The sequence below is a fragment of the Oryctolagus cuniculus genome, chromosome 1, assembly GCF_964237555.1.
Source record: "Oryctolagus cuniculus chromosome 1, mOryCun1.1, whole genome shotgun sequence".
NCBI classification, from domain to species: Eukaryota; Metazoa; Chordata; class Mammalia; order Lagomorpha; family Leporidae; genus Oryctolagus; species Oryctolagus cuniculus.
In genome coordinates, this window is record NC_091432.1 from 8464394 (window position 1) to 8476451 (window position 12058).

Genomic DNA, 12058 nt, shown 5'->3' on the forward strand with positions numbered 1-12058 from the left:
TGTCAATTGGTAAAGTCAACAACAGGAGTCACTGTGCACTTACTCCTCATGTAGGATCTCTGTCCTCAATGTGCTGTGCATTGAGATTTAATGCTATAACGAGTACTCAAACAATATATTTCACTTTGTGTTTCTGTGGGGGTGCAAACTGTTGAAATCTTTACTTAATGCATACTAAACTGATCTTCTGTAAAAAAAAAAAAAAAGAAATTATCAATTCCCAACTTGACTCTCACTGGGATTAAACATGACAATAGGTCTGATCTGATTTCATCATCATTTAAAAAAAATCATCTATTATTTTTCACTTTATGTTTCTGTGTGGGAGCAAACTGTTGAAATCCTTACTTAATGTATACTAAGCTGATCTTCTGTATATTAAGATAATCGAAAATGAATCTTGATGTGAATGGAAGGGGAGAGGGAGTGGGAAAGGGGAGGGTTGTGGGTGGGAGGGACGGTATTGGGGGGAATCCATTGTAATCCATAAGTTGTACTTTGGAAATTTATATTCATTAAATAAAAGTTAAAAAAATAAAAAATAAAAATAAAAAAGAACATGCTAGTAAAAAAAAAAAATGTGTTCATGGAAGAGAGCAGTATCTTCCCGGAATGTCTACTATAGGGACATGCCAGGGAGGCCTCAGTTTTTAGAGAACTCTTGCCTTGCCAACATTCCTCATGTGGTTCAGTAATATCTGACTCCAGTAAGCAAACACGGATTTGAATATTAGTTTTGCCCCTTGCTTTACTGAAAGGTTTCCATAGGATCAAAGGAATGAAATTAACATAGCAGCAAATCTATGCCAACATCTTGTGACAAAAATTTAAACCAAATGCATTGCTATAAAGAAAGCAGAGTTAATGATAGTAAGCACTCAGAGGCACAAATCCCCCCTCCAGCCAAGGAGGTAGTGGTTCCAACTGGGGATTCAACCTCAGCAAAACATTGAGCATTCCCACCTCTTCTCCATTTAAATAAAATATAGAGATTAACATTACCTTAGCTTCTTTTCTCCTGCAAATAACTATGGAGTCTGAAAATTTTTTATAAGCCCGGGTACTTTGAGGATATACTGAGAATTTTACAAGTGGAGTGCGTGATCATGCAGTTTCCTGGTTGCCTGGTCCCTCATTGAACCCCAGTCAAATCCTCCACTAAGTGCCCTGTGTTGGACTTCTGCCAGATTTTCTTAGGGTATATATATATATATATATATGTATATATATACTGTTCATACCTAAAAGCCCCAACAACTCAGTGGGAAAAGAATAAAACTCTCCATATTACATTTTTCTATAAAATAAGGTAATTATATCCATCTCAAATAAATACATAGCAGATTCACATAGGAAATACTAATACATTATTCTCATTGTCAGTACTTATATTTCTGCATATTCATCCATTTCCGCATTATTTTAGTGATATATTCCTGTTTGGATGTGGAACATTCACTTTCTATTCATGTCTTCACCTGATTACTATGATACTTCCTCTACTCTAACTTCCCTGTGTTTCCTGGGAGAACTGGAGAATGAGGCACCATGATTTTCTCTTTTTCTTTCTCAGGCACCTTGACACTCTAAGCACTTTCATCATTTCTCAGCCTGAAATCAATGAATAATGAGAATAAAATGCATCAGTTAAACTGAGCAAGGGACTGTGCTTGGAGCAGGAACTAGCTTGGTCCACGTTTTTCTCCATCACTTATACCCTGCATATGCATCCTTTAGCAAGTTACATAATCTCTCTGAACCAGTTTTCTCAGTGACAAAATGAAGATGATAAGAGTAAGAGAGAAAGGAAAGAAAATAAAAGTGATTATGACACAGCTGATCCATAGTGCATATTCAGAGAGTTGTTAACTTTCATTGTCATTATTTATATAATTTAATCATAAATTCTAAATGCTTTGCCTTGATGAGTCCCTTCTCACTGTTATTATGTACTGTTAGTGACTTTTGAAAAATAATAATCTGATTGCTTGGCTCCACTAAGGGAATATGATGTCTCCCAAAATTCACATGATGAAATCCAAACCCCCAGCACTTCAAGATGTGACAACACTTGGAGAAAAGGTTAAATGAGATTAAAGGGGTGGCGTCCTGATCCACCTCTTATGAACTGAAGATAAGATCTTGTGACACTGACTACATACTAGTTCCTTCTCTCTTGCCCCATAACCTTGCTTAACGATTGCAAAACTCTTGAAATCACGGCCACTGGTATGATTGAAGGGAAGCAGAATCTCAGTTACCGGCAGTCAGCATTTCCACTCAACATTCCTCTTTGCTTTATTTTAACTAAGGAGTCTTTTCATTAACCTTGAGTCAGAATGCACTTCTAACCAGGAAAAAGCCATATTCCATTGTTTGGGAGACGCACCACCAGGCACTTCACTTGCGAGTCTCCAACATCCCTTCTCTGAAAACAAACACAGACCACTGGGAATGCTTACTTTAGATCACGTGGAGATTCCATCCAGCTGAAGGTCCGCTCAGCTCTTGCAAAGCTCAGGGGTCAGGATCATTCAGAGAAGTGTTTTGAGCAGGATCAGCCATCAGCAACTGAACATCAAAAATTACATCTGTGAAAATTTTTAAGCTGTTGGCTGCCAAAATCAAAGAAATTGTCTCTGCTCTCCTGCAGTGCAGAGACTGGGCCTATTGAGGAGAAAGTAGGGTCAAGAGCAACACAGCACTAGTGGACTTGGAAGCATTCTCTTCCTCTGAACCTATCTCCATAGTCACTGTGCTTCACCTTGGAGACAACCTGCTCAGCCTCAATGGGATTTGATGTGCTCCTGGATCAAGCTGGAAGTCTGGGGAGATTTCAGATCCTTCAGATTGCCTTCTTTTTTGTCACCAGTATGATAACATACACTCATATTCTGTTGGAGAACTTCACTGCAGCCATCCCTGGGCATCGCTGCTGGGTCCCCCTCCTGGACAACCACACCACCTCTGGCAATGACTCTGACATCCTCAGCCAAGACGCCCTCCTGAGAGTCTCCATCCCGCTGGACTCAAACCTGAGGCCAGAGAAGTGCCGTCGCTTCATCCATCCCCAGTGGCAGCTCCTTTACCTGAATGGGACCTCCCCGAGCACAAATGAGCCGGACACAGAGCCCTGTGTAGACGGCTGGGTGTACGATCAGAGCTCCTTCTCCTCCACCATTGTGACTAAGGTAAGAGTCCTCATTTAAATCTCCTGCATATAAGTACCAATGCCAGCGCACTTGGTAAAGTGATAAGTATAAATACACAACCGATCAAAAAGATACGGTATGTGTTGATGAGATTTCACAAATAAGACCAGTGTAAGCAACTAATGAAGGATAGAATTAAAAGGGAGAGAATGATCCTGCAGGGGAAACAGGACACACAGCAGACTCATAGAATGGCAGCACTCCTGCCTCAGAATCAACCCTTGGGACATTCGGATCTGGCTAAAGGGTCCATGAGAGTCTCACAGGCATGGAAAGCCATGACACGGTGGCAAAAAACAATCTAAATGAAAGATCCTGGTGAACAAGACCCCAGCAGAAGGAACAGGCCATCAAGGAGAGAGGCACCTTTCTCTGAAGGGAGGAAGGAACCTCCACTGTGATACAGCCTTGACTAAACAAATTCAGAGTTGGTGAACTCAAGGGGCTTCCATAGCCTAGAGAGCTCATAGCAAGAGTCTCGGGTGATTGCTGACGTCATAAATAAGAGTGCCAATTGTTAAATCAACAACGGGAGTCACTGGGTATATGCTCCCCACGTAGGATCTCTGTCCTTAATGTGTTTTACTATGAAACTTAAAAACAACACTACTAGTCGAACAATACCCTATACCTTGTGCAGTTGTGTTAGTACAGCCTGTTGAAATCCTTGCTTAGTATATACTAACTATATCTTCAGTATATGAAGGTAATTGAAAATGAAACTGGATGAAGGGTGGGTTGGGAGAGGGAGTGGGAGAGGGGAGGGCCACGGGAGGGAGGGAGGTTGGTGAGGGGAAGCCACAACAATATACAAGCTGCACTTTGTAAATTCACATTTATTAAATAAAAAAATAACTATATAACAAACAAAAAAAGAAAAAGTAAAAAAAGAACTTAATACTTTACCCTTTTAGTATTTTTTATGTTCTACTTAAAACTATTGGTTGAACTCTGTAATTAATACACAATTACTCTTAGGTGCTTAATTAATGCTATAACTAATACTCAAATAGTATTTTATACTTTGTGTTTCTGTGTGGGTGCAAACTGTTGAAATATTTACTTAATCTATGCTAAATTGATCTTCTGTGTATAAAGATAATTGAAAATTAATCTTGATGTGAATGGAAGTGGAGAGGGAGTGTGAGAGGGGAGTGCTGTGGGTGGCAGGGAAGTTTTTTTTGGGGGGAAGCTATTGCAATCCATAAGCTGTACTTTGGAAATTTATATTCATTAAATAAAATAAAATAAAATAAAATAAATCTTCTGCATATAAAGAAGTAGTGAAGGTTTTGGGGGTTAACACGAAGCATGGACTGGGAGTTGAGTCCCTAGACAGATATTGTCAGCCTTTTCTTCATTCCTTCAGAAGGTAGCAATTGTTTACCTATACTACAATATATTGTACACCAGTATTGAGATTAGTCAATCAAACTAACTAAACATAAACTTGTGTATACATATGTCATATATCACTTAATCTAGTGAGGATAATTATGCCATTTAAAAAGTAATTGAAGGGCCGGCGCCACGGCTCAATAGGCTAATCCTCTGCCTCTGGCGCCAGCACACCGGTTTCTAGTTCTGGTCGGGGCACTGGTTTCCGTCCCGGTTGCCCCTCTTCCAGTCCAGCTCTCTGCTGTGGCCTGGGAGTGCAGTGTAGGATGGCCCAAGTCCTTGGGTCCTGCACCCGCATGGGAGACCAGGAGAAGCACCTGGCTCCTGGCTTCGGAACAGCACGGTGCGTCGGCCACAGTGGCCATTGGAGGGTGAACCAATGGTAAAGGAAGACCTTTCTCTCTGTCTCTCTCTCTCACTGTCCACTCTGCCTGTAAAAAAAAAAAGTAATTGAAAGCTTTTACCCAAATGTTATGCTAGATCAGTGGCTCTCAGACTTACTGAAAAGTGATGCACAGAGCAAGTATATCAGAACCTCTAGGTGATTCAGGAATTAGTATTGTTGAAGCTCTTCAACTGATTTGATGTGTGCCTACTACAAATGGCCAACAGATAATATTTTCAAGCTGGTCAATGTCACTCACTACCCATCAGGGAAATGAAAATCAAAACCACAATAAAACATCAATTCACCCCTGTTTGAACTGCTATTATCAAAAAGACAGAAAGGAAAAAGTGATGTCCTAGATATAGAATAAGGGAAACACTTATTCACTGTTGGTGGAATGTAAATTGGCATAGACACTATAGCCACTATAGAAAACAGTATAGAGATTTCTGTAAAAACTACAAATAGAACTGCATATGACACAGCGATCTCACTACTGTATGACTCAGCAATATATACTGGGTATATATCAAAAAGACACAAAATTATTTATTAAAGAGATACTTGCTCCACCACAGTTATTGCTATTCACAATAGTCAAAATATGGAATCAACCAAGGTGCCCATCATCAAGTGAATGAATAAAGGAAATGTGGTTCATACATACATGGAATTTCATTCATTCATCCTGTCATTTGCAGCAAAATGATGGAACTGGAGTATATCATGTTACATGAGATAAGTCAGACACCAACAGGCAAATACTGTAAATGTGGGAGTTGAAAAACACCACCAGTATGAACACAGTATGTTAATAACTAGAAGATAGGAGATATGAGAGGCATTCAAGGAGTTTGCATTTAAAAATGTGAAAAATTTGGAATGGTTTATAGATTGGGACAAATACTTAGAAATAGTGGAAGCTCGAGGCTGGCACCGTGGCTCACTTGGTTAATCCTCTGCCTGCAATGCTGGCATCCCATATGGGTGCTGGGTTCTAGTTCCGGTTGTTTCTCTTCCAGTCTAGCTCTCTGCTGTGGCCCGGGAAGGCAGTGGAGGATGGCCCAAGTGCTTGGGCCCCTGCACCTGCATGGGAGACCAAGAGACGCACCTTGCTCCTGGCTTAGGATTGGCGCAGCTCACTGGCCATGGCGGCCATATGGGGGTGAACCAACGGAAGGAAGACCTTTCTCTCTGTCTCTCTCTCTCACTGTCTAACTCTGCCTGTCAAAAAAAAAAAAAAGAAATAGTGGAAGCTGATTACAAGGGTACATGTGATCTCTGTACAAAGCTAAAATTTTTGTTTTGTAAATTTAAAACTATTCTGATATAAAAAGTTTTTAAAACCATACAAAAAATTATTGTATTAATTAAGTATATATTATTAAGTGACATGTTAGTGATATGATGAAGGAAGCTTCCTAGAAAAAGAAAAACATGGGCTTTTCCTCATTGTTTCAATTTTGGTAAGTGAAGATTTCTAAAATTAAATTTTCATATTTTTAATTATGATATCTGAAATGTGTTGACATTCCTGCAGCAAAGGGAATTTGTTATCAAAGGGAAAGTGACTAAAGACACGTAGATACATGGTTACAGATTATTGGAGGGGTATGAGATAGACAGCAATTACATTTGAAGGCTTGAAGTAAGTTCAGTATTTTTAGTCTATGGGCAACCAGAGGAGAGCAATTTTAGATGAAGCTGAAGAGGGAGGCAGAATCCCATAACAGGTGAATGTGTATATCATATGTAGAAGTTGGTTTCAGGTTCCACCAAAGGGTCTACGCTTTCTTAAAACTCTGCTGTGCTATTTTTCTCTTCCAGTGGGACCTGGTATGTGAATTTCAGTCACTAAAATCAGTGGTTCAAACCCTGTTTATGAGTGGGTCACTACTGGGAGGTCTGATGTTTGGCCGTCTTTCAGACAGGTGAGTGTCTTCTCACTTTCTTTTGGGCTGTTGATCAAATGATGCATGCACTCATTTATTTTGGAAATCTTTGAGGTTTTTATGCTGTGTGCATTATATTGTGCTACATACTGACTTCTACTTCTGATTTCAGAGTGCTACAACCAAACATAGGTATTATTATTATTATTATCATTACTATTATTTATTAACAAATAAAAGTATTTGGTTGTGACCTGGACATTATAGTTTGATGTGATAAATCTGTTCTTTGTGTGCATGAAGGAAGACATAAGAAGCCATCTAAATTAGATTCAAACAAATTTCAGGAGTGATTTTCAGAGCATATTTCAAGATACGAAGTTTCTGAGTTGGAGTTAGTTAAACAAAAGGAAAGGAAGGGGAAATGAGGCAGAAGTTGCCTTCATGCTCAAAGGGACAAAACTGTGAAGCAGTGTGATTGGCCTTGCCAATGGTCTGAAACACCTAGACCCTGTGAGAAACATGGGCACTTTTAGACTGGTCATCCTTTTGTACCTATGACATGGGTACACCTGTGTAGTGGTAGTCACCATTACAGAATCTGTTGGTTGTAAAGCAAAATGCTCCTGGTGGGGTGGTAAGACATTACACTCGTACACGGAGAGCTGGACCTTCTGAAAGAGCTCCAATGGGTAATTTTTGCAATCATAAAGTGTAAATAATATTAACAATATAGACCGATATTGTTAGGGTATGAGAAGTTTGGGACTTCTTGTGTACTGGCAGAGTGCTTCCAAAAGGAGGCAGTCAACCAAAACCATGCCTAGCACTCAAGCATGTCTCTCACAAATACACTCAAGGCACTACAGATTCTTAACGCCATCAGTTGCCTTAGTTAAAAGGTATGACCTTTGAGTTTGCACAGTTAAATAATACATGCATAGAATTCACTTGCCCCTAGTTTTCAGACTCACATTACTACAATTCAAATTGCAGGATGAGTGGATGAGTAAATAAATGGAACAGTTTGAAGAAGATGTCAATAAGTTTTCTTGAAATGTAAATTCAGATTGTACCTATAAACTGTAGAATGAAAAATGTGACATATAATGTTTATTTGTTTATTTTCATCTACTAAAAAGGCAGAATGACAAAGTGAGAGAGATCTTTCATTGCTGGTTGACACACAAGATGCTGAGCCTGACCAAAGCTAGGAGCTTAGCATTCTATCTGTCAGGTCTCCCATGTGAGTTGCAGGTACCCAAGCACTTGAGCCATCATCTGCTGTCTCCTGGCATGAATTAGTAGGATGCTGGGTCAGAAGTAAGTTAGTCTGAACTCAAAGTGGCCTTCCAAAATGGAATGCAGGCATCCAAGGAGCAACTTGCCCAACTGCACCACAATGCCTGCCCCACATATAAACTCATACTCAGCAATAATTAAAACAAGCTATCATCACACATTAACACAGAGAAAAATTATATGACATAGGATTAAACACTATATGATTCCAATTTTATAAAGTCAAAAACAAATTAATAAATGGTATTAAAAGTTGTAATTTCAGATAACTTCAGTGGGAATAGGGAATAAGAGAGGGCACAACATGGGATTCTTGTGTGAAAATAATGTTCTATTTAACTGGGACTCATTAAATACATATCTTTTGTTTTGTGAAAGCTTTACCTTGATAATACAGTGATAAATACAAGTCTCTTGATTTCAGTCTTCACTGCTCTAAACACAATACACAAACTCAGTGTACTCAATACATATTTCTGTGTAGCAAATATCTGAGATAATTTCCCATATTACATTTTCCTTTATATGGTTTCACATGGAGTAACAGTGATGGCTGGCTGAGAGATTGACAGCATTCTCATATCGACAGGAAGGCTTACACCTGTGATTTCTCATGTTGACAAAAATAATTATTCTACCAGTTCACCAATGCAATGTTCCAGTTATTAAATATTTATCCTAAATTTCAAGACATGTCATCTTTTGTCAAGCTTTCCATGTATTTATTTATCTTCCTAAATTATCTTATTTCTTAGGTATGGCCGGAAGGCAATATACACGTGGTGTCTCCTCCAGACAGCCATCGCTGACACCTGTGCAATCTTTGCTCCCACCTTCGTTGTTTTCTGCATATTTCGCTTCTTGGCTGGGTTGACTACCATAAATATTATGACAAATGCTTTCATTCTCGGTAAGTCAGTAACTTAAGACTTTTGTTGCACCTAAGCATTGAGTTGCCCTTGAAATTGCCCTTTGTCTGAAACTGTCGTTGTGTGTATGTTTTCTTCCAGCAACAGAGTGGACAGTGCCCAAATTACAATATATAGGAATAACACTGATACTGTGTTCCTACAGTATTGGGCAGATGCTCCTGGGAGGATTAGCTTTTGCCATTCAAGACTGGTACACACTGCATCTGACTGTGTCTATACCCCTGTTTGTCCTTTCCTTGCTCTCCAGGTATGTACAACCATAGAGGAGGCTATGGTGGTAGCACACAGAAAAATCCTGACACTTAAGATCTGGTTAGTATTGGCTTGCCCAGGAACCATGGTCCCTGTTCATACTGTACTTTGATAAACAAAAGAAGGCAAAGAATGATGCTCTACTGGGGAGGCTGACATCACAGAGGTTCAATAGAAACAGAATTATTTATGAAATAAGTTTAAGAGAAAAAATAAGCTTAGTTATGAAGCAAATACTTTTTGAACTTTGGAAAGCAATACATGATGGCGATGATTTCATGGCTTTTTCCCTGTAAGTAACATTGTATGAAAGAAAATGATAAGGAATTTATAAGTAAGAAATAGTAAGAGTATGTTTTCTCCCGCACTAAGAATTGACATGGAGGTAGTGTTAGGGAAAATTGGAAAATAGGACCTCCAAAAATTAGATCCTCAATAAATGCAACACAAAACTAACAAAAAAAAGGCTGAACCAACTTTTTCAGAAATTCAGGGAATCATTCAAAAAAGGCAGGAATCCCATTAGGAATAGTGAGTTTGTTGTATTTTAAAATATCCTAATTCTATATTCTACTTTCCAGCTATATTATAGCTTTGGAAAAAAATTGCTTGTATTCTTGATATTAGAAGGAGAAGAACACAGTTTGAGTTGTTTCATAGCCTCATTCACAAAGAACTATCATTATCTGATCTGTGTGATGATTCGCCTAGGAACTCATTTGGAAGACTATATTTGAGCTGACTTAAAGTTGCCCAGAGTAGAAACAAAACCCACTCCACAGGAGTGTCTGAGGCAGAGTTTCTGGAGTGCAATGGGGCTGTGGCAGAGATGTTGCAGAGCATAGAGATACACAATAACCTTATAGAAATGGGAACCAAGCACACATCATTCGCCATCCCAACAATCAGGATTAACATTAAGCCAAAAAGGACACTGCATGGCAGGAAAATAATAAGCAGGAATCCCACTCATGCCACAGAGATCTGAAGCATTTTTTGCTGGAGATGCCTGCACCCTTCACAGGCCTGGGCCCATTTGAGGGACCTTCTGGATTACTATATGGCTGCATTGCCCCAGGGAAATATCCCAGTCCATATTATGCCTTCCCCTACTCAAACTCTTGCTGCACATATGCCTTCTCAAGAACCCATCCACACAAGGTCGTGTAAAGTAGCCAAGAGCTGCCCCAAGGTATTCATCCAACCCAGTCCCACAAACCAACTGAGTTAACATGCCTACTCTCCTATTGCCCCAAGAAGTACCTGGGCAACATGTATTAGGATGCAAAATCCACTGAGGCTCCTGAAAAGCAGTCGGGCAGCCTTGTCCGTCTTCCTGTGTAACCAGGAAATAGCCAGACAGTCTGATCTTGGTTATTCAGCCTCCTGAGGCCCTGGGCAGCAGTCAGATGGCCCCACCCCATCACGCAGAATCCGAGGAAGAATCTAAGCAGCCCCTCCTACATAACCATGGCCCTGGAAAGTGGCCAAATAGCTCATTCTAGGAATTTTGGACCACTGAGGCCCTCAGAAGTAAATGAGTTCCCCAATCCTCTTATCACTGACCCAAACGAGGAGCTGGGCAGTGTACTCTGAGCTGGTCATCCCCAGGGGCCCTGGAAAGGCACACACATAGCCCTGGGACTTTGATGAGCACCCCAGCTATGCCCCACTACCAGAAATATTGTGCTATACCCACCTGAGGCCCACACCCATAGGACATTTGGAAACTGATAATGCTACTCCTCTGCTGCCATAACAGCCATGCCTCACCTGAATGGACTAACATAAGTGGCTCTAGTCCCATACAACCCATGGAAACTGATAAGCATACAACACCTAAAGCTATGGCCAGAGTAACCAGTGAACCTACCCCAACCAAGACAACTAAACCCCACATGTCATACAATTCCACAACTTCAACAGCCTAGGTCACCAAGACACCAACAGACATTGCCAAAAATGTGAGCCAGGCTGGCTCAATAGGCTCATCCTCCACCTGTGGCGCCAGCACACCAGGTTCTAGTCCCAGTCGGGGCGCCGGATTCTGTCCCAGTTGTCCCTCTTCCAGTCCAGCTCTCTGCTGTGGTCCAAGAGGGCAGTGGAGGATGGCCCAAGTCCTTGGGCCCTGCACCCACATGGAAGACCAGGAGAAGCACCTGGCTCCTGCCTTCAGATCAGCGCAGTGCACCAGCCGCAGTGGCCATTGGAGGTTGAACCAACGGCAAAGGAAGACCTTTCTCTCTGTCTCTCTCTCACACAGTCCACTCTGCCTGTCAAAAAAAAATGATAGCAGCCAAAGAAGCTACACAGATGCTATGTCAAATACCTGGAACCAAAGCAAGCAAAGCTACTCTACCAATACCCTAGTATATATCAGGAGAAAATCTTTTACTATGAAAGTCCCTCTAAAATATTAATAATAAGAACAATTGATCAACCATACAAACAACATAGGACACAAGTCACATGAAAAAAAAAAAAAAAAAAAAAAAAAAAAAACAAGATAATGTGATGCCACGAAAGAAACACTCTAACTCTCTATCCACAGACCCCAAAGGGAAGGAAACTGGTGGATTTCATGAAAATGAATTCAAACTAATGACTTTAAGGAAAGTCAATGAGACAGAAAATAAAACACAGAAAATTAGGAAGACAATATTCAATGTCAGTGATAAATTA

The 12058-nt window shown here is 40.3% G+C and overlaps 1 protein-coding gene across 2 annotated transcripts in view; it reads left to right on the forward strand.

The window, feature by feature from the left end:
- The first annotated feature begins 2220 nt into the window (after positions 1 to 2220).
- The window catches only part of SLC22A24 (solute carrier family 22 member 24), a 44936-nt gene continuing 35098 nt past the window's right edge, over positions 2221 to 12058 (forward strand). Inside the window, exons 1-4 of one of the 2 annotated variants that reach the window (XM_008274352.4) lie at positions 2221 to 3191; positions 6826 to 6929; positions 8948 to 9102; positions 9203 to 9371. In XM_008274352.4, the coding sequence (XP_008272574.2) occupies positions 2790 to 3191; positions 6826 to 6929; positions 8948 to 9102; positions 9203 to 9371 (830 nt within the window). In that variant the 5' untranslated portion in view covers positions 2221 to 2789. The remainder of the gene's footprint in view (positions 3192 to 6825; positions 6930 to 8947; positions 9103 to 9202; positions 9372 to 12058) is intronic. The other variant, XM_002720992.5, reaches the window with a different exon arrangement.